Source organism: Apus apus, chromosome 14, assembly GCF_020740795.1.
Source record: "Apus apus isolate bApuApu2 chromosome 14, bApuApu2.pri.cur, whole genome shotgun sequence".
NCBI lineage: Eukaryota > Metazoa > Chordata > Aves > Apodiformes > Apodidae > Apus > Apus apus.
The window spans coordinates 9,448,627-9,474,907 of NC_067295.1; the positions used below are offsets into that span (position 1 = coordinate 9,448,627).

Sequence of the window (26,281 nt, forward strand, 5' to 3'; positions counted from 1 at the left end):
TAATTGAACTGCAGCTACTTTTATCACTCCAACAAAAGCACTAATATAAAGCTACATGGCAAAAAAGCAGTTACCTGTTTCCAGAGGCTGAACTGTTCCTTCTAAAGAAGGATCCGATTCTAGAAGTACATATAATTAACTTTGTCCAGAACACTCTCAACCATTTTCAATATTAACAAACACAAATGCATCCAAGTAGCACAACTAAAACCACAAAACCATAAATATCCAGAGTATGATCAAATTTGCTGAAATGGACCTATTTTAATCTCAGGCCTCATACAGAGTCAAAAAAGACAACCTTGAGGAAAAAGAAAACATTCAAATCAGAGGGCTACAAGTGACAAACTGAGAAACTTCCTTGCTTTCAAAATATGCACTAAGAGAGAACCAAAAAAAGTTACTCTGAAGTGGCCTCATATTGATAACAACAGAAAAAACCCACTATGTACAGGGAACTACCAAATGCATTTTCCCCAGTGGTGGGCAAGGGACTTCTCTCAAGAATCTTAAGAGACTCTCTGATCTTAACATCAAAGATGCGAAGCAACATGCTCACAGAGTGGCATCTCTTGCCCACATGGCTACATCTCTCCTCCCACAGCTCTGCTGTACTCTGCATTCCTCTCATTATGCAGCTGCAGTGAGCTGTGGCAGCCCAGGTTTACTTAGTCCCATCTACTCTCTAGTCATCCTGCATGGATAAATTAGTAAGAAACAGAGAGATACTTCAGGCTTCCAAGCAGCTTGGAACAACAGCATTTCTCTTGAATCAGTATTTGCTTCTGCCATTTGAGGCAGAGACTGCAAACAGCTTTTACTTCAGTTGAGAGAAAGGGAAGAGCTGAATTTTGTTTGAAGATAAAATTAATTTAAGAGAAAGATCACTTTCTGATGCAGACAGGCATTTCCTGAAGTACTACTCAGATCCAGATTCCACAACATACAGAAAAAAAGCCAAAACATATCAGTATTTAACTCTTTGTCTTCCAAGGAGTCAAAAAGGAGAAGCACGAACAATCCCTACAGGTACCATACAAGCTATTTTACCTACACATCACTGCTATTAAGCTTAACTCAGCTTTATACTGTTAGAAGGAAGCACTGCCACAAAATGTAGGTGTGCTGGGCTTTACTGGGAGACAGTGTTGATCATGAAGGCACAGTGCTTTTTCTTGCAGATATAAAACCCCAGCCTGTAATGCTGAATTAATTTTTATTATGAAATACACACTACTAATTAGTGTATAATACAAAGCTATGCAGCAAGGAAGCTATTTTCCTTTCAACTTCAGAACTTAATTTTTTTTTTCCCTTGTTGTGCTATTGGGAAGCAATTTATATAGAGGCCAAGCAAGGCCCTACAAATCTTACTACTGTACTATACTATCTTTTCCAGAAACTAGATTTCTACTTCGTGCAGGACAACAGCTGAAATCTGGGGAATTAAGTCCACAAAATTTAAGAAAATACTCAAGACATTCAAACTGAATAGCTACAAGTGACAGATCAAGAAGCTTCCCTTCAAGAAATACAGATTGTTGAACTAAACACTACAGCCCAGAACTTTAGCAGTTCTCAGAACGTGTTTATCCTCCTTCCCCTTCAAAACAAAACTGAGTAACCTCTTGTGCTGACAATTCTCATATAAAAAATTAACTGAGTAGCCACTGAAAAGTCTTGCAGCTTTTTATTTGACTGCAAAGTCACAGAGCCAAATGCTGGGGAGACAGCCATCTGAGGCTCAGCCCACACAACGAAATCCAGATTTATAATTACTAGTTGTGCTGTACATCTCTCTCTTTCAGGCACTGCAGTCAAGACTAAAGATGAACCAGACAGTTAAATAGTTCAACTTTATGTTGCAGTTGCACTTCTGTGGAGCCACTTTTACTCCCCACAAACACTAAAAATAGCTCCAGGCTTTTCAAGGACAAACCAAAATTTATGCTGAAGCCATCTGGAAAAAACAGCAAAACCCCAACCCCCACTCACATTAAAACAAAAACATCTGCTGCATTAGTTTGTATGGGAGATGAGGGAAAACACTCCTAACAAAGGTAATCTTAAAGTAACTATTTGCTATCTGTACAGCAATGGGAATTGCAGCAAAAGCTACAAGCCTGGAGGGAGAGGAGGGGGGACACCAAGAAATGGAAACACACTCACAGGATTAAAGGGCAGATCTGTGACTCCAGACCAGTCTGCACAGGCAGGAGTAGCACTGCTATTAGCAAATCAGCCACACAGAATGCCAGAGAATAGAACAACCGCTAAAAGCAAGAAGAATCTGGATGCTTTCTGAACAACCTGGCAGGTTAGTTTTGCACATAGTTCCAGTTACTCTGGAGATGATGACACACTAGAGTATGGCACCCATTTCACTTATCCACAGCTGAGAGCAGCAGTGCTGCATATGAACTCCCTGTAGCTAAGCAGGCCTCAAGCACAACTTAACCCCAAGTCCACACAGTGCAAGCACTCATCATACTTTTCAGCATGAGCATACGGAGGAGTGTCAGGACAGCTGCTGAAGAAAACAGGCTGGAGGAAAGAAACTAAGTTCCCTTATTAAAATTCAATACTGCAACAATCTGCAGGTAAAACATAACCCCAAAATTAAAGTATATTCCTATATCAGTGCAGGTCTACAGCTGTTTTGTAAAGGAGGAGTCAGGGATGTCAAATAAGCTGTTGTTCCTCCTCCCCATCCCCAAAGGAATTATCTGCATAAAGAAGACATCCTAATAAGCACAGAAAAGGGTGTAAAAAACCCAGCTGGTCTTCACGTGATCTCAGAACCATCTGAATTTTGCTAAGAGAGAATTTTATTACAAACCAGCTCCACATTTCCCTAAATTTTAAGAATGTGGTTAATCTCACAACCTTCAGTGCTCCCAAGAAATAAGCACCTCTACCTATACGTATATCAGTCCCTTAAAATGCCACACATCAGCTTATCCCAAGAGAATTTATCTGTAAGCTTACCACTGCTCTCCATGCTCTGTTCAGCGTTAGCATATGTCCGAAGAAACTCAGCAAAAGCCCCATCTTGCTTCAGCAGCTCCTGGTAGGAGCCCATTTCAGATATTTTTCCATCAGTCATTACCAGAATTGTATCCATTTGAGGCAGGTAGTTGATTGCATGGGTCACCAAAACCCGTGTCTAAAGAGCAAACAAGGAAAAAAAGTTTTTCTAACATCTCACATTTGTAAATACAACGGTTGAACTACTGCTCTTGCTGCTTGAATTGTGTGTATAACGCAGCAGGCACTATGGACAGGCATGCAGCATTTTTAAGAAATAAGACTGTCCTTGTCTTGATTTTTACATCAAAAGAATTTTGAAATATGAGTTTTCATTATGAAAACTCAGTGTTTTATAGATGTCTTCTAAAAATCTCACAGGATCCTTTCATTTTTCAGATGTTTGAAATGAAAGTCTGAATATGCAACCTGACAAACTTGCACTCATTTGAACTCAGCAAAGAAAACCAATTTAATCTCTAGAGAAAAGTATCTCATTATGACATACTTTATTTTTCAGGATTCCTGTAGGTCCAATAACTTTTTCAAAAATATGTTTCCCAACATGAGCATCAACAGCTGATAAAGGATCATCAAATAAATAGATATCTGCATTACAGTAAACTGCCCGAGCAAGACTGACTCGCTGCTTCTGTCCTCCAGACAAATTCACACCCTGGGGAAAGAAGAAAATATGTTTATTTACAGCTGAAGAGAGATGTCTTACTACAGTTTGTGAAAAGCACAGGTCATAAGCACTTTTACGCAAATAACATAAATTTCAACATTGTATGAAACAAATCTCTATGATAAATCATGTCACTACCACAACAGCATAAACAATCACTGTCAAAATCCTCTTGGAAGGAAGCACGTCTGTTAAGTTCTCAGTGTCAGTGAGGGGCTACTTAAAAAAAAAAAAGTGTTTGCTAGTCTTGTCAAGCAATTAAACCAGGCTGACCCACCTAGCTGTACACTAAGAGGTTACTTTTCTTACCAGCTGTGTTTCTGCAGTGCTGCCTCTGATTTAACTACCAACCTCTGTTCACGCTACAATTCTGTTGATGGGCTGTGCAATAAGGAATATAAAGCTGCACCCTTTACTGAACCCGGGGCTGGCAGCTACCCCCGACTTACAAGCACAAATCACAGAATCACAGAATTACCAAGACTGGAAAGTGACTTTAAGATCATCAAGTCCAGCCTATGACCAACACCACCACATCGGCTAGACTATGGCACTAAGTGCCATATCCAGCTTTTCCTTCAACACATCCAGGGATGGTACTTCCACCACTTCCCAGGGAAGTCCATTCCAATGTCTAATCACCCTCTCCATGAGGAAGAGTCGAATTCTGTGAAAAAGTTTGCAACAATACAGAATCACAGAATCATTAAGATTGGAAGGGACCTTAAAGATCATCAAGTTCCAACCCAAATCCCTACATATCCCTGTTTTCTAAAGAACATCAGCTTAGCAGCACACCAGGCAGGTTACATCCAAATGTCCTGAAGGCCATGTGGTTAGTGGACACCTGGCCCTGCACCCATAGCAGTCTTATTTTAAAGGGGTTGGTGGGGTGGGAGGGATTGCTTGTTCTATATGAAAGAGAAGTGTTCAGATGATTCTTCTCTTCTTGTTTTCTTATATTTTTCTGCAATACAACCACATAAGACAATTAAAAACTGTCATTGCAAGACACTTTTTCATTTGTAATTGAGGACAGGTTTCCTCCCCTTGAAGCTTAAAAATAAGGAAGAGACTCTGTACAAATTTGCCTCTTATTCTAGAGGATTTCTATTCTGAATGTTTTAAATTCAATACAACTTTAAGATAAAGTAGAAGTCATATATCCTTAACTACAAGCAATAGGGCTGTTATGGTAGAGTGGGTATTTAAATACCTTTTCTCCTATTTCTGTTTTGTCTCCTGTAGGAAGAATCTCTATATCAGGCAGCAGTGCACAAGCCTCGATCACACACTTGTACCGACTCTCATTCATCTCCCTTCCAAAGATAATGTTATCTTCCAGAGTTGCATTTTGGACCCAGGCTTGCTGAGGAACGTAGGCTACTGAGCCCTGCAAGAAAAATAAAGTTCCTTATTCGGTACTTTAGACCAAAAGTCTGCACATAAAGTCAAAGCAAGGAAGGGCTTTGTGAGGCAGGCAGTGCTCATGACCTCACAAATCACCCCTGGTCATTTCAAAACTGCACAAAGTAGCTCTTGGGCTACCACCTCCTCCAAAATGTTATTTTCATAATCTTCTCTATAAGTGAACATAACAAAGTGTGTTGGTGGAAACTAAAGGACTTCAAATAAAATATGATTCTCTAACATAAACATGGAGGAAACATCTGTTTAGAGAATACATTTGCACCATTACTGAACGCCAGAAGTCATTAGTTCTTTCATATAGTTATAAATTATGTTCTGCATAAAACAATTTCATCTGGAATACAGTGTATAACAACGCATCCCTGCCAAGACATTTCTGCAGAAAGTAAAAGTAGTTTTTATATAAAAGTCACTTCAAAGGAAGAGACTGAGATACTGCAAAGTATTTTGCTCTGAAGATTCGTTCTGCCTTTTCTTTCTGCACAAACAATCAGTGATTCAGAACCTCACTTTCTTTTTCCAGAACAATTTTGGAGCTTACCAAATGTGCATTCTTTTAAATGAAACATTTGTTTTGCTCTTAAAATAATTATCTTTCCATACATTGCAGCAGCAGCAAAATCCAAAATTACGTCTTTTTACTTAGTTATTTCAATTCCTTCCTTCCTTACAGGTAATTTTTCCTCTGTGAGCTCTGTGCAACTGATGTCTAATAAACTACAAATTACAACAGCAGCTCTTCCCATTTTTGGGTATCTGGGTATACCCACTCTCCTTGCAATTCTCTGATGTCTAAGAAGGTATCAACCACTACTGCTCTTCCTTAGGCTGGAATATGTATAATAGGGTCTCCCTGCCTCATACCTGTCTGCCAACAAGATTCACCACAATACTTATCTTTGAGACCTCCCATCATTTTGTCTGCTTGGGTAAATCTGAAACCAACAGATTAGAAGTTGTTGGCTCAAGGCTTAACTGGCCACTTACACAGAATGCAGGCTAAGGCATATTACATGGCCTGCCAGGAATCAGGCTAAAAAGCTCATTAAATTGAAAGACTGTCTCTTCCCATCTTCACACCACTTGGAAATCTAGAATCCCTCTGGCAATACCCACAAGTAGCTGAACAATTCTTCAGACACATCACACCTTGACAACCACGTAGCCTTCCTTTTTGTCCATCTCCCCCAGTAATGCAGACAGCAATGAAGACTTTCCACAGCCAACTTGACCAACAACAGCTATCAAGGAGCCTTCAGGAACAGTGAAATTAATGCTGAAATAAAGTGCACATAATTCAGCCTTGCTTGCTGGCACATCCCAGTAGTTAAACAGTCTACTGAACAGCCCATATAAAGCCAGATGCAATGTGAACACCAACTGCAAACACTGACATAGCACAGAAACTTTAACTGTTTGAAAATGCAAACCTCTCATTCAGAAAGCACCCAACTCTTCTTATACTAAGGACATAGCATCTTAATATGTAATTAGGCACAAGGGGAAGAAAAAAGAAAAAGAAAAGCACTGTGACATAACCTGTCCAAGATTCTTCCCAAATGTTCTGTAAACACAAATGTAAATAACAACGGATGCTTCCTGAACAGCATCCTAGTCCCAGAGAATATGCAATTTAAGGTCCAAGAAAGAGCATCCAAAATTAAGGAGACAGGGCACAGGGAAGACACAGCTTGTAGCTGAATCACCCCAGTTTCTTTGTTAGTCATACCATGGGCAAGGTTCCTCACTGGTTTCCTCCAGCACAGGAATCAAGGATGGATACAGTTCAGCAAGAATAAGCTTTTAAAAGGAAGATTCTGAAGACACAGGGCAAACACGAGGGAACAGGGCTAATTACGAGGGGCTAATCTGTCTGCATCCTCTAGATGGAGCTCATCTGCAGCACGTACCAAGAGCTTGAAATCTGAGGCTTCTCTCATTTTACCTCTTGCTACTCCCCTTTATGCATTCTATACATAGAACTTCTTTTGTAAATTCCTCTAGTTCATCCTTTAAAGCAATAAACTCTTCTGCATATAGATTCCATAATTCAAATACGGATCATTTGTCATGCAGCAGATTATGAAGTGGAACAAAGGGTAGTAATGCTCACCTGTTGAGTAAAGGAGGATCGTTTTTGGACCAGCTAAATGTTGCGTTCTTTACAACAATGCTTCCTTCAGCTGATAAATAGAAAAGACGTATTTTTAAAAGTGCTAATGCAAACAGCTAAATTGTATGCCTTGAATCACACCACAGAAATAAATCTAAAAGCACCTAGGCAAAGGTATAAAGCTACTTTTCCAGCAGAACAAGCACCCCGTGCTTACCAAAAGCCTGTGTGTTCTGCTTTTACTGAATTTACCAAGACAGCAGAGGTTCTGAGCTTACACTTACTCAGTAACCAGGAGCTACATGAATGTCAACTAAATACTTTTCAGTGAAATGCTGCACAGCACTTGCATCTGTAGATTTTTTTCAGTGACATCTCAAAATATACTACTCCTAATTCAACCAAGTATGCAATAAACACTTAGCCTAGGTAACTATGTACATTAGTATGCAAGCACAACCCACTATGGACACACACAAAAAAGCCCCACCACACTAAAGATTTTTGAACAAGGCATTCCTGGTTATCATCTGAGAAAGAGGAGAAGATATTCCCAAAAGGAAGATTAAAAAAATAATTAAAAAAATAGAGCAGATAATTGCTTACCAGAAAACCAAGTGATTATATTTATAGAGAGCTCAGCTAACCCATGAGAGGGAGTGACAGGGACTTTACTATCTTTGTAAAAAGGAAGTAAGAAAAATAATTTAGAAATTACTGACATAGTTAAAGTTAAGTTTTGCTTTGCAGGGAAAACAGCATTAGTTTTTCAGAAAATCTCCCTTTATGCTTATCTGTCTCCTAAATTACTCCAGCAACATTGCACAGTGGGAGTGACACTGGGAGTAAAGCTCTCTGCACAAAACAGAAAGTAGAGACATTTGCCAGAAACAGGACTGATCCTTTCTTCTTAAAGGGCACAGCATTAATTGTTATCCTGTTAACTGCCTAAAAAGTTCAAATGGCTACACTTAGAACAGTCTCACAAGTAACTCTTGAAGTGACCAACTGTGTGTGGATGCAACCATTCTGTACTTTGGACACAGAAGCTGGGAGAACGAAAGAAATTACCTGAGGTGGAAACTTTATGTAATTTTCAATTTACAAACTCCGTTCTCTGCTTTCTGGCTAAAATTTATCGGTGAAACTCACCAAAATACAGCATATTTGTTACAGAAAGGAAAAGAAGCACTGTGAAGCCACCGAAAATCTGCACACACTGATTTTCAACAGGAGAAGAAACTCACCCTCTGTGATGGGACCCCTAATTATGCTGTCTGGATCTAACTCTTCATGAGACAGGAACACCCTAAGGCGCTTCAGGGAGACACTGGCCTGCATGGAAAAGGGATGCAAAACTGTCTTATACTCTGCTCATTACATTTGAAAGCTGGTTGTTTTGCACCACATATATACCATTATTAAATGCACCCCTAATTCCTGCTCCTTAAGTCTATTGCATAGTTTCTTGGATAGTCACCAAACTCACTTCCCAAACCACAAGTAACATGGTTGATTGGAAGAACACCCACCCACCATAACTAGTATTGATAATTTTGCTCGCACTGCATTTAGCACATAAGAAATGCAAAGCTCCCTTTCTGAGGTGTCTGCACTTCACCAGCAGACATTCTCCAAGCACAGGAACATAATCTTTCCACCCAGTGGTTATTTCTGTGCAGAAACACCTGTTAAGACTGAAGTCTTACTTCTACTATGTTGCTGATAACCATAGGAAGCATGTTCAATGGAAACCTGAGGATGTTGAATAATGCTAGGGAAACAAATGCCTTCTGAGCATCCAAGATGTTATTCTTGTCTATTGTGACATACACAGCAAACGTAGACAAGGCAACCTGAAAAAGAGTAAACGGTCACAGTTAGGGGCACTTTTTTTTTTAAAGCCATTAACTCAGGAGTCACACAATCCAGCAACTGGAATCAGAGGTCTATAAATGGAAGAGCTATGTTTTAGTAACTTCCTTGTTCCAAATAACGCTCTTTGCAAAACAAACATTTTATTTAAATCTACTGTTGTAAAAAGAAGTTGATGGCTTCTCTTTGAAAGGTGTCAAGTCCTCACTTTCTTCACATAGCAAGGGTGAAAGCTCATATGACCCAGGCTACTTCTGGTCAGACCACTGCAGGAAAAGGGAAGGAGAGGAATGATCTCTAGTTTTTCTTGCTGCTTTCAGTTTTAAGGCACTTCCCATGGTACTAGATACTCCATATATAAACATAAAGGAAACATCCTAATGCTAACCCATTTTATATTTTGTAGGGACTACTACAACCCTAGATTTCCATGTACAGCCAAGTTTATCATGGATAGAAATGGAAAGAAATGAATTATAAAGATTAAGCCCTACAGTACCTAAGCAGTACACAACAGAAAAGCTCAAGATCCATGAACAAGAAAATTACATTGAACCATTTTTATCATCAACCATAAGGTATAAAAATAATTTTTAAAATCCATATACTTATTTACATTTTTTAAAAACGTGTTGATTATTTTATAGAAAATAAACTAAGTAAAACTGAATGTTCACTTTCAGATCTATTCCCTTCAATGTTTTCTTCCATGGTAACAACACTCATACCTCAGTATATCACAAGATCCAGTAACTCCTTCATATAGACTGCCACTTAAAACCAGAAATCAAGGTAGGCTAAACCTTTGGTATTCCCCCTCCTATAAAACTTGAAATAATTAGTTCAAATGCCTAAGGACAGTCTCATCTAAGCACAGCATCCACTGAAGACATTAGTATTTTTTGTTAAAAATCTGACTGCTGTGAAGACATGTATTGTTCTTCATATGGCAGCTGACTCAGCTGTGCCTGGTACAGTAGTTTGTTTGTACAACCCTCAGTTTGGACAACCACACCCCAAGAAGCAAGCCCTCCCACTGAGGTCAAAAACAAGACAGGGTCCAAAGAAATGCCTCACAACCAGCATGTCTGTACTCTTGTGTTACCAGCAATTATCAGCATACACAGCAGTAGGGGAGGTACTGCAAAATTACTATTTCCTGACACCATTATTACACAATGTTTTAAAGAGCCCTGGCCATGGAAACAGGAGAAGGAGCAGAGAAAACAGAGAAGAGTTTTGCATGTCAGAAGTGCTTTCAAGTAGCTACATGCAGTAATTCTTTAATCACAAGTTCTGAAGAACATAATAAAAGAACAAAAATTCCCAGAATCTGGATGTTGAACAGTGGCCTCACACTTTGGGCTACACTGAACCTGTCCCAGTGGGAAACCCCCCTACGGTGCAGGACCACTGCCACACATTCAGAGTGTGCACTGAAACAGAGCTACTTGTTAGGGGAATGTGTCTTAGACTCCACAGAACAGCATTAAGGATTCCACCTGCAGAGTTTTATTTAGAAATTTCACTTAACAATGTATTGATATAAAAAACACCTCAGACTTCTTTTAGAAAAGCATTCACTGAAGAACGCAGCTGATGTTTCCTGCCCAGGGTACTGCTTCTTCTGCCTTTCATCATGCCCAAAACATAATGTAAACACTAAAAACGTTTGCAGGGAAGGAATCCGAGACTGGAAAGTACACTTAAACACCTTCAACTGGAACAGCACATATTTTATCCTAATGTAGTCATGGCTTTTATTTGCTTCTGCAGACAAGAGCAATAGCCCCTTGTTCTAACAGGGTCTGAAACAATTTTGATGTGATCTCACCCTTCTCTCCCTTTCATTAGTTTAAACGTAAGCTAACCACACAGTGGGGATGCTTCACATATCAAGAATTTTTTTTAATAAGAATTTAAAGCAATCCCAGGGTATGCAATGGCTTTACTTCTCCACATTGTACTTAAACAAATGCTGGAAGAACCCATGTCAGAGGAACAGCTGGTGCACAATGTCCCTCTGATCAAGGAATCTTATCTATCTGCTGCTCTCAGAGAGATGCTGGTGTACAGGAAGTTTTACTCTTGTCAGTCACAGCTACCACACTGAGGATACTGTGTGCATCAGTAACCTCTTCTGACAGTACATTTAATCGTAGGTTCCTCAAGTGCACCACCAAAAACAGAGAGGGATGCAGAGGAGGTTTTTCTTTTTAAATAATACAGCCACTTCTAGAATGCATCCAGCTTGACTGTTACTAAGTTCCAAAGAAAACAGTGGTGCCTTTTCACAGAGAAGTGCTCAATTCCCCACGACTGTGGAGGGCATTCTGTCTCCTTCAGTCATTAAAAAAAACAAAAGCAAAACAAGTTCTCAAGGATTGCGTTGGAAAGCATGATCCCAAACGCGAGAGTGGACTTCTAGATTTTATTTCACTTACCAAAAAGGGAGCACAAACCCAAGTGAAGGTTGCCATTGCAGCAAGGTAAGCAGATTTTTTTAGGACTTTGAGCTCTTTCTGTCTGATCTCTAATACCTTCTCTCTGAAGGCTAATTCCCAAGCATAAAGTTTCAGAACTTTAATCCCATTGAGAATTTCATTCATCAGCTTAATTCTGTTGTCTTTGCTCTTCATTTGTGCTACCTAAAAACAACATTGAAAAAATAATTAGCAGAGCACAGTACTTGGCAGACCCACAAAGTTCTGAGCTTTGTATTTTGCAATAGCAAAATTTACCTCATTATCATCAAAAGCTTACTAGTTTTCCAAGCAGGAAATCTGAGATGCTATCCGAACAAACAAACATGCAGAATTAACAAGATGCTTTAAACCAATTAAGAGAATGCTTCATGCAACTAAAAATCTAAACCAAGATCAAAACACTTGTGGCACTGGTTTAAGTGGGATTAACTCTGCATCAGGGAGCCCTGGTACTAAGGTTCCTCTTAGGTACAATATGCAGATAAAAAATACACCACTAAAGTCAAGCTTCAGTGATGTGCAGTTTGCAACTAAATTTAGATCAAACTTGGTTTTGCCTTGTTTTCAGCACTATCAATGGCCCTTCTGATGGTATAACTAAGGCAAAAACCTTCCCATTAAGCCATAAGAAAAAAGTCAATTTTTCAGAATTTTGTGTTTTCATTAAGTATTTTAATGAGGGCAGTGCAAAGCTGAAATGATGTTCTGACTCTGCACTAGGCAGAGTTAGTAGACTGCACCAGCACAGCTATCCCAGACAACTGTTACCTGTGGCAGTGTGGCTGTGACAAGCTAGATAACTTTACTTCTCTTACATAGGAACCAAATGTTGTGTTATATTTTTATGAACATCTAAGAGCTAAAAGGTTTCATTTAAATAAACCAATCTCCTCTGTCATTCAGTAAATTCAGTTAGCAGTGAAGTCTGTACCAGACAGCATGTAGCGGGGCTGCTGGAAGTAGTTTTTGCAATAAACATGAGAGTTTGAATATACGTTTACTTACATACACTCTCTGTAACAAATTGATCCCCTTGAAATAGCATCAACTAGGGATCAAGAACTGCCAACAACTAACACTCCTCCCCGCTCATCGCTCCAGTGGGAGGGAGGAAAACCAAAAAATCCCAAACCACTAAGAACAAACCACACACACTACCCAACACTGCAACCACCAATCTGGAAATGTGAATATTTCACTCATTAAGCCTCATTAGGCAGACAGCAGTTTATATTTGTATCTTAGTTCTTAGGCAGCAGGTTAAAACTAAACTAATTCCAAGCACTGGACATTTCATGAAGCTGGCTAACCTGCTACCTTGGTTTTAACTGCTGCAAAAATTTTAGACCATTATATACAGATACACTGAAGGCTGAAAAATAAATGAGTTGATTTATTCTGCATACACAATACCTCTGACCTTTCTTTCCCTTCTCTTTTTTTAAGGGATAAATAGATTGAGGGAAATAAAATACAAAAGGACAAACCTCAGGAACAGGGCAAAGAACAAAACACGTTTCTTAAAAGCGCTCTGTCGCATAAATAAAGGTTCTAACCTGATAGGTTTTTGTCTTCATTGCCATCACAGCATTTATAGGAACCAGAAGGATCATAACAGCCACACCTGCCAGCACTGAAGGACCTAAATTCTGAAAAGCACACAAGCATAAACATTTATTCAAATTAATCTGGGATCAAACCACTGCATATGTACAGAAAAGCTTTCTGAAGCAGTTTTTCAACATTTTCTTCCCTTTTCAGCAACAGCTTGGAGGAAGAAGAGGAGGATCAAGTAGGGGCTTGAGCTGATGTTTATGTGGTTTGATTTTTGAAACATACATATATAGCTCCCATATAGAGGGGTTTATACAGATATAGATCAATCCCTCTATGCACAGACAGACATCTTTTCATGGTTTCCACTTTGGGCCGATTTGCCTGCTCTTCTGTAGTAGAGACCCATGTGGATAGCGACGAGCTCCTCAGGGTATTTCCTTACCTTTCTGATTGACAGTGAGAGTTAGGAAGAGTCAGCCTGGTGACTTGTCTGGACTAGAAAGAGCGAACATCTCATCTGGTGACTCTCCAAGTGAAGAACCAAAAATCTTTAAATCAAGTGGCAAGTGAGATACTACAGGTGCTTCAGTCCCACAAAAGACAGTAGCTCCCATCAGCATCCTCTCTCAATGAAATCAGGAGTGCAAATTAAGAACTTCCTGCCTTTCTTCTTGGCAGGAGTGACAAAGCAGCTCTGAAAAGGTTCTAAACAGCATTTTCACGACACTGTTGCAAACCCTCCAGTGGTCTGAACAGCTGTCTGAAGTACTGACAATAGGAAGCAGCACCTTGTGAAAGTCAAAACAGGAGACAGCACACAGTACTCACCTGCCACAGTAAGTACAGTGCTAGTATCACCTGGAGAGGTGCAGACCAAATCATGTTTATATAGGTAGCCAAGTCCATGAATCTCTGAGCATCCACAGACATGAGATTCACAATCTCACCCACAGTAGAAGTCTTTCTAGCAGAATTTGTGATAACAAGTGCCTAGGTGAAGATTAAAAATAAAAAACAATTAAGGAAATGTGAAGGAAACCTTACTCATTTGCTTCTTCTCAGATAAGTCAACTGGTTTACAGAACTTCATCTTTAAAATTACAAGCAACCCTTTTCCTGCTTCATATTCTGTTTACCCTGCACATCTTACAAAATGCAAGTTACATAGTTTGAAGCAAGTAACTGGGTTTAAACTAACAGAATTAAACAGAAAAAGCAGTCTTTGGGGTAAGGATTTGTTGGTTGGTGGTTTTATTGCTTGGGGGGGAATTCTGTGCTTGTTTTGGTTTTTAGCGTAAGAAGCAGAATCTTCACTTCTTGTCACACAAAGCGATCAGCTCACAGCTTTCTAAAATGTTTCAGCTTATTCCAAGATGAGGTGGCACTGCTGCTAAGACCCAAACATAGATGTCTCTTGATTTCTGCACAAACTGAAGCAATTACACAACTCTACTCTAAATGAGACAAGGTTCCCCATTTGACAGTGGGAAGAAGAAGGTGCCTGAACTTAACTAGTAAACTAGAAAATACGTCTATCTTCAGGGCTTTTATTTATAAATTAAATACTCCCCTATTTCTATTAAAAGTTAGGAATCATTCCACCAGAGTCTTCTAAGAACTTTAATTATTCAGACTCCATGAATTCACACAGTCACCTAGAGTTATTGTTATGCATTTAAAGAAACACCTACCTTTCGATAAATTACACCAACAATAGCTGTTTTGAGCCTCATTCCAGTTACAAAGCAAATATGGAAATACTGGTGAAGAATCAGTGTCTGAAGACAGGCACAAACGAACAGCAGCCCTGTATAAAAGTACCCTTGCCAGTTTGGGGCAGCTTTGTTATTTACGAAGTTGATTAGCAATCTGTGGAAAGAGGAATCAGTTCTCTTGACATACTGAAATCAAAATGTCAGGGTTACAACATTAAATTACTCCACACTTTACATGGGTCATGCAAGCACCCAAACTACCAGACTTTGATAGAACACTTCAGGAAATGTCTTAGAAACTGGAGATCATTTTATGCTAGCACACATCACTCCCTCCTCCTAACAATGTACTACTATAAAACAAAGTATCACAAATTAAGTATCACATACTTTCCATGTACAGCATTCTCTGGGAACTACACTAAAAAGTCTTACATTTCCTCCAGCTAAAATACAACCACTTGCAGTTGTTTTACTTCTTGCCTAACAACAATCTAATTCCTACCCTTATGTGGGACATACAATTGTCCCACAACCATTACAGGTTAGAATTAAGTAAACTCTCCTGCTATTATTAAGTTCCTGTCTGGCCTTCCTAGTGTTGAAAAGGAACATAAGAAGTCAAACATTTACTGCATGGTGTTATAAAATGAAAACCAATGGACCAAAATAATTTGTGTGCATGGTCTCCAACTTGCATGACAACCCTTCCCCATTGAAGCAGATGAAGGCAATGCAGCTTGGTGACTGAAAACTTTTAATTCTGTACACATAGTTGGTAATACAATAATAAAGTATACAGGTCTTACTCGAGAATTTCTGGGCCTGCAAACATCAAGAGATCATGTGCAGCTTTAAACAGGAAGCTCATGAGAAAATATGGTCCAAAGGTTTTATATAACACCTTGAATAAAGATGCTTCAGAGCTCTTCTGAGATGGTTTTATAATCAAAGCTTCAGCCTCTTCTGTCATATCACCATTTGAGTTGCTTGATTTTTGCTTTGGGGGTGAGTATAAAATGTTTAATGGTTGCCTGAAAAAAGAATAGGTATACAATGTAGCCTAAACCAAACATAAAGCCAACTGGAAAAATGCACAGGATACAAATGAGATCTTTATGAGCCGTTCATTGTCCTTAACAGTTAAACTGTGTTTTACTGTCAATCAAACATCTTTTTAATCATGCAGCCATAGCTAAAGGAACTGGAAATTCTAGAATCCAGTATGCTGAAGTTTCATCAAATTCAAGGCCTCACTGCACCACCAGAATTAAAGTAGTGCAGTCAGATTTATGCCAGGTCATCCCCAATGAACTCAACACATTCGTTTCATACCTCCGGCTCATACCAAACTACCTAATTCTGAACTTCTGAGGACAAGTATATGTAAAAATACATTGCATAAGCAGGCAGGCAGCTTTCCTTCAATGAAAAGGTCCTTCTATTTCCTGCAGTAAAGGATGATGAAAGCAGGATGGAAACTGAAGGCATGCAGTCTTTCTAATTTTAGTGACCTGGCTTAGATGCCCAGGCTCCCTATCCTTTCCTTTCAAAGGACAGAAATATACTTCTCACTTCTACACCCTGAACTGCTCTCCTGAGGCTTCACTAGCTATAGAGGGAGCCCAAGCTCCTAAATTATGTGACTGAAGTTTGACTGTGTGAAAACATTCCCTCCCCAGTGAAAAACTACACATCAAAAGTAACAAGAAGCTCATCATAAAGAGAGCACACAACACCCTACTTGCTTCCTGTTCTGTATGGACTTCAGGACAAACGCAGAGCTGCCACCTGGGCCTTAAAAAAGCAGGCTTGGAAACAGATGACAAACACCTCTAAGTAGAGGCTGAGTAACTTGAGCTTTCGAATCTCCACATCTTGGTAGAACTGCCAGCCAGGATAACTGAACTTACCTCTTGGTCTTTGCCCACTCTTTTGCCCAGTTTCTAGCCAAACTTGGCACTACCTCCTCTGATTTGTCCTCTTTATTTAATGACCACAAATCCTTGGCTTCCAAAGGTCTCCGATAACCCTGAACCATCAACCTGTATTACAAAGAAACAGCACTTCATATTTAAGAACACTACAGACATATATATGTACATGTATGTGCCATAATGCAGTGGTCCTTACATCCAGTCCCCAAACGGAGCCACCTCTTCTCAACAATGCAGCACAGAGTTAGCATCTGTAGCAACACAGGCCCACTTGCTAAATCATAAATCCTCCTGTCTTTACTGTGAGAATTAGACATCAAAGCATCTAAGGAGCCAGGATATGACATTGAATTCAAATTTCAGGGAAAATAAAAGAAAGGATGATCTCATTTGAAAATCAGCCAGGCAATTAATATTCTCATGCCTACCAAGTTTCAAAATCTTTATTAGCCTTTAATTTTACAAAGCAATTCCTTTCATCTAGCTTTGTGTTAAAACTCTGGCCAAGTACCAACCGCAACTACACACCAATCTTATTTACATGTTTCTGCTTTTTAACTTATAAGAACATGTATTTTGATCAAATCATTCAGCATAACTAAAGGTAAGTCAATGAAAAAAAAAATAACCTATTGGACAAAAAGAGCTAACAGCTTTGAATGTCTCAGTTCTGAATACAGCAGATCATTTCTACCTTTTGTATTCCCTAAAGAAATTTCCTTTTATATTCCTTCAGCAAACCTACTAAATATATACTGGCAACATTTACAAATACTAAGACCTTACAAACAAAGTAAAAAATATTAATTAAGTTTGCAAAAATAATAAATTAAATCTGTCTTCAAAACAGCCAACCAAAATAACTAAAATCATTATTGCATTATCATTGTTAATTTCACTGAAAGCAGGATCTGAAACGTCATCGAACTTTAACTGGTGCTTTATGCATCATCTCGATCTTACCCAGTGATCCACCAGAATGTGATTCTGGAGAGAAAAGAAGCACTGAACTCTGGACACGGATTCTAAAGGAGAGAAAAACAAATCAATCCACATGCAAAGTGACTGATACAGGGCCAAAAGAAACAAAGCAAGAAGAAAAGATGTTTTTGAAATTCCTTTTGTTTATAGTATTTTTTTCACATTACTAAACTTGTCATTTATCCTGTGGAGAGCTTGTTCAGGCAACACAAGCACAGCTCTAGGGCTGTCAGCAGACTAGACCACTGGGACACAGGAATAGCAGTGTTCCATATCAATAATGCCAACAAATAGTTGAAGGAATTTTGTAAGACAGTGCAGGCCAGACAAACTCAAGATGTCATGATCAGTGCCTACCTTTATTAGTGCAAGGTATGCTACCATATGAGAGACTAAATATGTTGAATAGAATTACTCATAAATTAAGAATTCAGTTCTACCGTTCTAGCAGTCAAGTGCTGTGATACCATCAAAATACATGCACAAATGAAAAAAAAAAAAAGTGAACTCCATAAAAGCATCCCAAAACAGCCTCTAAAACCCTCCATCTCATTCATCAACAAGATGGGAAACAGAATCCCTGAAGGTATGCAGCTAGCTTCTGTTCTTCACCCAGTGAAATGGCTGGTGGCTTCCACTGCTCTTTAGGTCAGTGTCCTCTCCTAATGTGGCTGGATTAAAACAGCAGAAAGGAAGGCTGCAAGAAATTTAAAGACACTGAAGGTGATTTACTTGCAGAATTCCAGTGCAGATTCCTGTCTTGCCTCTATCACTGCTCTGAACAGTATCTAAAGAATGCCAAAACCAGCCACGCCTTTCGGACACAAACCACTAGGTTTTTATCAACTATAATTGGAGCAACTCAGGTATTTCCATCTACAAGAGTCACCAAACATCATTAGAGCACTACAGTTAAAACAGCCAGAGGCAAGTGTTTCCAAGATTTGCATTTTTCAACTCTGTATAACCTGGCTTCTCCACTAAGCCATAATGAAGTGTGTTGCAACCAAGCTACGTGAAACAGACTCCTGCATTTCCTCTTCTTCACACTTTTTTTGCAGCTTTGTAGGGAACAAGAGGGGGGTACTTTCAGCTTTTAGCGACATCAACATTCCTGACAGGCAGATTTCAGCAAATACAGGGAATACTTTCAAGTTAAAAGAAATTAAAAACATTCTGAACTTTACATAAAATGCAGTACTAATTTTTTCCTTTATACTTTTTTTAATCTACTTGGAGGTGGAAACTGCAATTTCAAGAGACCACTAGATCTTTAACACCAAAAACTGGACTTCATTTGCATAAAGCAAACATTTAAAATGTTAAAACCTATTAGATTACTGTTAAAATAATACTATTTTTATATAATTAAGTGGTTATCACACAAATACCTACTAATCCTACTGACATTCATGCAATACAGAATGAAGATAAGTTGTAAAAAGTCTGCACTTAAAGCAAAAACAAGAGACAACACACATTGTTCAGCTTCCGTATGTATCAGCATCTACATCTTAGAAATTTCACTGTAGTGTTTTTGGCTTAAGTAAACATTAAGATTTTACTCCAGACTTAGAAACATTCCTGGTTTGGAAATGCTTGGTGAAAGAGAATAAAGCAGAATTTAAGACTGCCTACCATAACTTGCTTTGTCCTTTTCCCTATCATAACATTCAACAAACACACTACTCATGTGTGAAGGGTGCTCTGTTTCCTAGAGGCACTCCTAGAAATGCTCAGACACAGAAATAAACAACTGTGGTCTCAAAGCACCTTATAATTGTTGTATCCATGATCAAAGTAGATAAGAAAGTTTCCGTAAATCCACAGTATCCTATCAAATACATTTAATCCCTGACAAAGACGAAAAGAACACAAAGATTAAGAGGATCCTAAAACCCAGCAGTGTACTCTTCCTTCCAGGCAAATACATGCAGTGTCTGTCAGTGGCAATGCAGAGCACCACTGGCACACTGGATACCCATGGAGAAGGTAACTGTGGAATTCACTAAGTATGACTGCCCATTAACTTTTCCCCACAATTAAGGTAAGATTTATTTCCCTCCTCACACAATTCACACCTTCACTCATCAGTCAGTGTTAACTGACATCCATCAAACCAGAGTTAAGCCTTGTAGAAAATATAGAATGGAGGTTTCTAAACTTGGCACAGCCAAACTCCAGGCAGTGGCAGGTGTCACTCCACTGTGACTCAGAAGGTCTAGGCCAGGTCTAAGCAAACAGTGTAATGATCCAGGATCCCTTGGGTCACTTGGTATAGATTCCTCCTCACATTCACCAGGAAGGGATTACACGTCCTTATGCACTACTGCCCACTGAATGGTATCAGGTGACTAGGAGGACAGCATTTCACAGCAATATTTCTCACCAATTGCCAGAAGCACTACTGAATATAAATACATATGATTTAACCTTCAGGAATGTTATTCAGGAATGACTGAAACAGTATTCTTGCACCCTCTCTCAAAAATAGCCCACTATGTTTTGAATGTTATGGGCTTCATCTTCTGTGTCACCAATTAAAGAGCAGAAAGAACACTACTGCAAAAAAGACAAGAAGATTTGAATTATTTGGCATCTGGGAGACTATGACCCTATAACTCACTGTACAGAATATTGCATGTATGATACTCAGCACTCAGTATAGACTGAACACTTACCGGATCCTTTACTGTTTCAGAAAACAAAGGTGGTTGTTCTGCGAAACAACACAGGATGAGCTGTACAAGTAACAAGATGAAGTAGATGCCGAAGGTGCCATAACGAAATGCATCCACTTTAGCATCCTACAAAGGAAGTCAACATTCCAATTAGAAGGCTTGAAGGATTTATTTAAAATAGCAAATTACTATTAAATATAAACCATCTCCTTACTGTAAATTCTGCAAACTACATAAATGTGACACTACCCACCCACACGCAAATTAAAGTAAATGTCTGTTTTGGTAAAGAAAAGGTAAAAAGACGGGGGAGGAGATGAGAGATAACATTTATTTTAAATCAATCACTGCCACAAACACAAAAGAATAAGCAACATCTGTAGAGAAATCCTTTTTAAGACACAGTTTGTATCAACACAGCATACCCCAATTTGAAGTCAAGGTACTCTTTACTGGAGCAAGGCAAATTTATTAATTACTATGCACATAGATAATAATCAGAGGGGCAGAATTTAGATTACAATTTGTTGTCTTGTACTCAAATTCCAGAGGTTCTTACATTGTTTTGACTGGGACTGATACATAAAGCACTAGTCACAGAAATCAAAGCATACGGACAGACACTCACCCCCATCAATAAAATCCCACTCCCCACAGGTAAAAACAAAAGTTGGCTGAAAAGTTCTCAAAATTCACAACACGGCATAAAGGGTTTAAGAAATAAAAGCCATATGCCAGTTTCAGGCAGCTCCACAATTAATCTAATATTTGAGGCAGCCTTGCTATAAAGCAGACTGACTTAAAAATATTTCACTTGCACACTTTCATTTTGTCTCGGCAGACGTGACCATCAAATCAAGTGTTTCAGGAAATCCACTGTATAATCAACAGGAAGATGACGTAAACTCCCAGAACAGTTTTGTATCACAGATTATACACTTTTATTGTACTCAGACAGACACATCCACTTTCTGGAGCAGCTAGAAGAATTTTCTTGGCAACTGTTGCTACAGTTAATAGCACTGTGAATTTCACTAGCATTTCCAAGGAAGGGCCATTAAATCTTGCTTGCTTTGTTTTTATAACCCAAGGAATGAGGTATACGGAATGGATCATTAACTGTCTTGACTGGCATAATTAGCAAGCAACTACTCTATTAGTGCAGCATTTGGGATTATTTTCAACTGACCAAGGCTAGCAATCACTTACCATATTTAAGGCATTTATTATTTTGGATCTAAAAACCACTGTGGCACATGACAATGAGATGAGCCAGAAAATCGTCATTACACCTGAAGACTGGACTCCTTTTATTCTTTCATATTGTATTAAAAATGTGGCAAGCAACTGTGGACAAATAAAAATATATTCACAAACTGTAAGTTTTACAATGTGTTATACACATGCATAGAGTACTGTGTTAAAGTGTGCTTATTTAACATTGCAAAGGCAGTATCTCCAATACTGTGTAATATTCAGAGATTTTAAGTGTAATTCAAAAGTACCTTTAAATAAGAAATTCTCTGGAGCAGCAAAGAGAAGAAGTGGACAAGAAAAAGGGAAAAGAGATATGTATAACATAGAAGTAAATGACCACATACACAAAGGCACAGTCAAAAGCTGCCAATCTTCATTTTTTACTTTTCTGGTTTGACATCACAAATCAACATGCAACACTAGATCCTTCCCAAGTATCTCCTAATTCTTTTAAAAATAAAAATATTTATTTCCATATAAGCCACAATGCCAAACAACACTGACCAAATATTACTTTATTTCTGTATTTTGTATGTTCTCAGAGTCCTTTCAAAAGCTGGTAGAACTTAGTAGTATCACTTGGATATTGCAACATGAATTTTCAATCAGCCTGACAAATGCCTGACAATCACATTATTAAATAACTATGGACTATTTAATAGCTCTTCCATCTGCCAGTATGTTTCAGGGCTGCTGGGGTTTTTGTTGTTACTGCTATTGGGTTGTTGTCTCCTGCCCTGTCTGTCTCCCCCTTGAGTACCATGTTTAATCACTACCATTCCAAGTCTGATAAATGTAAGGCAACTGACATTAAATGAACAGCAAGGCATTTTCCTTGATGTGGAAACTGTAGAAATAATGCTGTGAAAGTAGACAATACTTGTGTAGGTAGGTAGACAGTTAGGTGGGTACACCTAAGTCCCTCATGTGGCATTTAAGACTTTCTCCATGTCATCAAATTTAACAAAGGAAACATCCAGTAAAGAATGTTAGATGCAAGAGAGTTTGTAATAAAATACTTGAATAATGAAATGCCTTTGACAGTCTTTTATCAAGTTCAGTGTGATTTGGTTTAATGAGTCCTCTTGACTTGATTTCTTCACCCCAGGCTTGAGTCAACCCAGTAAATAAACAGTAGCTCAGGCCTACCAGAAAAAGGCAAGACAAGGAGCAGTGGCTTGTGTGCTGACATGCAATGCACTGAGCACAGCTGGGTTGGGTTTTTTCCTAATTTTTTAATTAAAAGAAAGCAGACATTTCCAAGTCAGTATTTCACAGCTGAACTGAAGATTAAGTCTGGATGTACAGATTGTAGCTCAAAGAATTAAAATACCAAATAATAGCAGGATGTGTGTTACTGGTTAAGCACGAACAATGGCCATAACAGAAGAACTTACCATTGTAATACCCAATACTGTAGGTGTAACGAGAAAAAACGGAGCTCGAAAAATATTTTGACTTCTTTCCCAGAAAGAGTAGAAAAGGTCTGCCCAGCAGACTATCCACAATATTACACCCAAAGCCTACAATACAAAAGTGTATTTCATCCATCAGTTTGCACAGATTAGGCAGCACAACATATACATGGACACCAGACACTATGTGTTAGCAGAAGAGGAGTCATAATCACACAAACACCAAAAAAAAAGTAATTTGGCTTTACCTATTGGATCCCCACTAGAAGAAAGGTTTACTAATTTTTAGTATCATATAATTCAGTGTATTACGAAGCAGAAAGCTGGTGAATCTCACTCCTGAATAACTGCAGAAAGAAATAACTCTCAAACACAGCATGCTGCTATAGTCCTTCTTAAAACTTTTTACTCATTCTACAGGGAAAAAAAAAAAAAGTTAAAAAACATTATGTACTTATTTCACAACAGAAGTGGAAGAGAACATCTGCAGCAGCTCTGGGAATCTGTGCTGTGTAACCTAAGAAGCTGACAGGATAACAAATTCTTTCTGCTGTTGAAATAAAAGCTTCAAGATTGAGCTGCCTTAAAATAGTCTTAAAAAGGATTTGCATGATTTTTGCTATGTTGGATTAAATCTCAAAAAGCGTACTGATAAAAAGGCAACAGAAACCCATAAGGCTTGGAAATCAAACACATGTAGAACAAATAAGTTACAGCTGAAGTGTGCACACAGGCCAAGATTGATGCTCAACAAAAACAGCCCACTAAAACATAGCTGAAAATAGATTCAAACTTCCAGATAAGTTCATAAATTCTGATTTTAAGAACTCACGTACCATTTTGGCTTTGTTGAGGTTTGACATTTGTATGTAACCCCTGTCATGACGACGAAGGTACAGGAAATACACTGGGAAGCAGATCCACAGGTAAATGCAAGGAATCCAGATCAGAACTGTGTTCTGAAAGCATTGGGTGAAGTCTGGACTTTCTGTGTGCCATGTCAGATTCCAATCCTGGGCAGAGAAAACAGGTCAAATTAAAGAAAAAGCAAACACAGAACTTTGGTATTTAAAGAAAGAAATAGCCCCCATCTGCCTCATTCTGTATCTCTTTCTGTGTATTTGGTTTTATTCGTATTAAACTGGCTCTATTCTGTGATATATCTAATTTTATTACACTTCTTGTAGCTCAGGAGTTTTAAACCTTCACAACATCACATTAGTGTCACTTTTATTGGTTTTACACAGCTACCATGGCATATAACTCACTCTAATGTAATACTGGGACCTTTAACAGTACTATCAGGATCTTTAACAGTATTAATCAAGGATTTTCACATTACCATTGCAGAAAAGAAACAAGACAATGCCAGCTATCTCCAAGTATAACCACTGTGCCTGTATGTGTAAGTACTCAGATACATCACATTACCAAATTTGAGAGAAGAAACATTATCTGGCACACAGTAAAAGCAAACAGCACAAGGCACCTCCACTTCACTGTTTGTAAAGTAGTCTCATAGCTCCCAAGCTGTCTGCACCAAACTCAGTTGACGCTTTCTGGTATTTCATAACAACAGGGCATAAGACTAAGTAAAAGGCTTGCCCTTGCGGCCCACTTCCTACTCACCAACAGGAAAATGTAAATCAACAGAATTCACTGTTTTCCTATTTCTCTCAATACAATTCTCAAAAACAAGATAAATCACCACTGAATTAAACCAAAACTGACACAGTAATAAGTATGTAATCATCATTTCAGTTACTAGTACAAGGACTATTTACAATGAAAGACTATTTAGTAAAATGAACTTTCGTTATCATATTTATGATTGGCTTGAGTTAGGGAAACCTCTTGCAGGAAATTTTACCTTTAAAATTACTAACTTTGCTATAAAATTATCACAACAGACACTTCCTCTCAAGTGCTGTAGATTTCTGACTCTCCAACTGAATGATTCACTACGGAGATATTGCTGCTGCAGATGGACAGCAATATTCAAAGCACAGCTCACAGCTTTCTGTTTAAAAGCCACACAGACAAAAGTAGCAGTCCCATGTCCAAAGGCTAGTTAACTGTAGTGTCATTTTCAGTTGCAAAGCATTTTTTCAGATGGTTGCACAGCTTACAACTGCACAGAACACCAGTACCACCATAATGGCAGTCAGTAATCCTTCTTGTCTATAAAAGTCTGAGCTGGTCACAGAAATAAGTGTGATTATCCTCATTTTATAGATGAGGAAACAGAACCAAAAGGAGCTGTAGTGCCTGCCCCCTCTATTTCAACATCAAAGCTGGAAACAGATCCCACTGCTCAGAATCACCACACTTTGATCTTTATTCGTCCCCAAGTTCCACTGATTAAACAGTTTCAAACAACTACAAAGAGAGGAAAATAGATCTAAACAGAAGCTATAACTTGCAAAAATTTCAACTTGAGGCTAACGAGACATTATTGTATCATAGAGCAGATCTCCCCTTAAATTTCACCATTCCCTATTAAGATACTTTGTTGGTTTAAAAAAAAACAAAACACCTTCTTTTTAATATATATGAACAAAAAAATTTTTCTTCCCCACCTTCCTCTCAATTTCTGTCAGAATCTAAGACTTCTTTAAACTCAGATACAACAGACAGCATGCACAGGATATACAGCTGTTATTTTTCTCCTCCAATTTCACAGCATTCTAAAAATTCTTCTCACTTTAATTTGTCAGGTCTTTAAAAAAATATCTCTATACTTAATACAGCCAAGTCTGAGAAATTAACACTGGTAGAGCATAAAAATGCCCGATTATGTTTTAGTATATCTGCACAGGGGTCATGTAAGTTGTTTGTGACAAGACAGCAGCTGCAAGACACTGTGGGCAAGCCACATGCTTATTACGTTCCCTGGCTGCATAACCTCATCAGAAATTTCAGCTGAGTCATCCTTACAATTCGCCACCACACAAATGTTTTTGGCTTTCTAAGTCCCAGCTGCTCCACTTCAGGACAACAGCCAAGTGAAAGTCTCATGACTCTGCAGAACAGTTTACAATTCACATATTAAGACAGTTAATATGATTACACCAATAAACTAACAGGATATAATAAACTTTGCAACAAATAAACAAGA

General features: G+C 38.5%; 1 protein-coding gene across 8 annotated transcripts in view; it reads right to left on the minus strand.

Annotated features, from left to right (window-relative positions):
• Positions 1 to 26,281, minus strand: part of LOC127390425 (multidrug resistance-associated protein 1) — a 50,873-nt gene that overhangs the window by 13,118 nt on the left and 11,474 nt on the right. For 4 of the 8 annotated variants that reach the window (XM_051632057.1, XM_051632053.1, XM_051632052.1 and 1 more), the window contains exons 2-20: positions 24,000 to 24,176; positions 23,146 to 23,271; positions 21,701 to 21,838; positions 20,492 to 20,617; positions 17,793 to 17,854; positions 16,806 to 16,937; positions 15,702 to 15,926; positions 14,869 to 15,046; positions 14,006 to 14,167; positions 13,177 to 13,269; positions 11,579 to 11,782; positions 8,969 to 9,115; positions 8,507 to 8,594; positions 7,260 to 7,329; positions 6,296 to 6,422; positions 4,932 to 5,108; positions 3,536 to 3,703; positions 2,989 to 3,166; positions 75 to 119 (exon numbers count right to left, since the gene is read on the minus strand). In XM_051632057.1, the coding sequence (XP_051488017.1) occupies positions 75 to 119; positions 2,989 to 3,166; positions 3,536 to 3,703; positions 4,932 to 5,108; positions 6,296 to 6,422; positions 7,260 to 7,329; positions 8,507 to 8,594; positions 8,969 to 9,115; positions 11,579 to 11,782; positions 13,177 to 13,269; positions 14,006 to 14,167; positions 14,869 to 15,046; positions 15,702 to 15,926; positions 16,806 to 16,937; positions 17,793 to 17,854; positions 20,492 to 20,617; positions 21,701 to 21,838; positions 23,146 to 23,271; positions 24,000 to 24,026 (2,473 nt within the window). In that variant the 5' untranslated portion in view covers positions 24,027 to 24,176. Of the gene's footprint in view, positions 1 to 74; positions 120 to 2,988; positions 3,167 to 3,535; positions 3,704 to 4,931; positions 5,109 to 6,295; positions 6,423 to 7,259; positions 7,330 to 8,506; positions 8,595 to 8,968; positions 9,116 to 11,578; positions 11,783 to 13,176; positions 13,270 to 14,005; positions 14,168 to 14,868; positions 15,047 to 15,701; positions 15,927 to 16,805; positions 16,938 to 17,792; positions 17,855 to 20,491; positions 20,618 to 21,700; positions 21,839 to 23,145; positions 23,272 to 23,999; positions 24,177 to 25,742; positions 25,971 to 26,281 lie in introns of those variants that run through there. The other 4 variants (XM_051632056.1, XM_051632058.1, XM_051632055.1 and 1 more) reach the window with 4 other exon arrangements.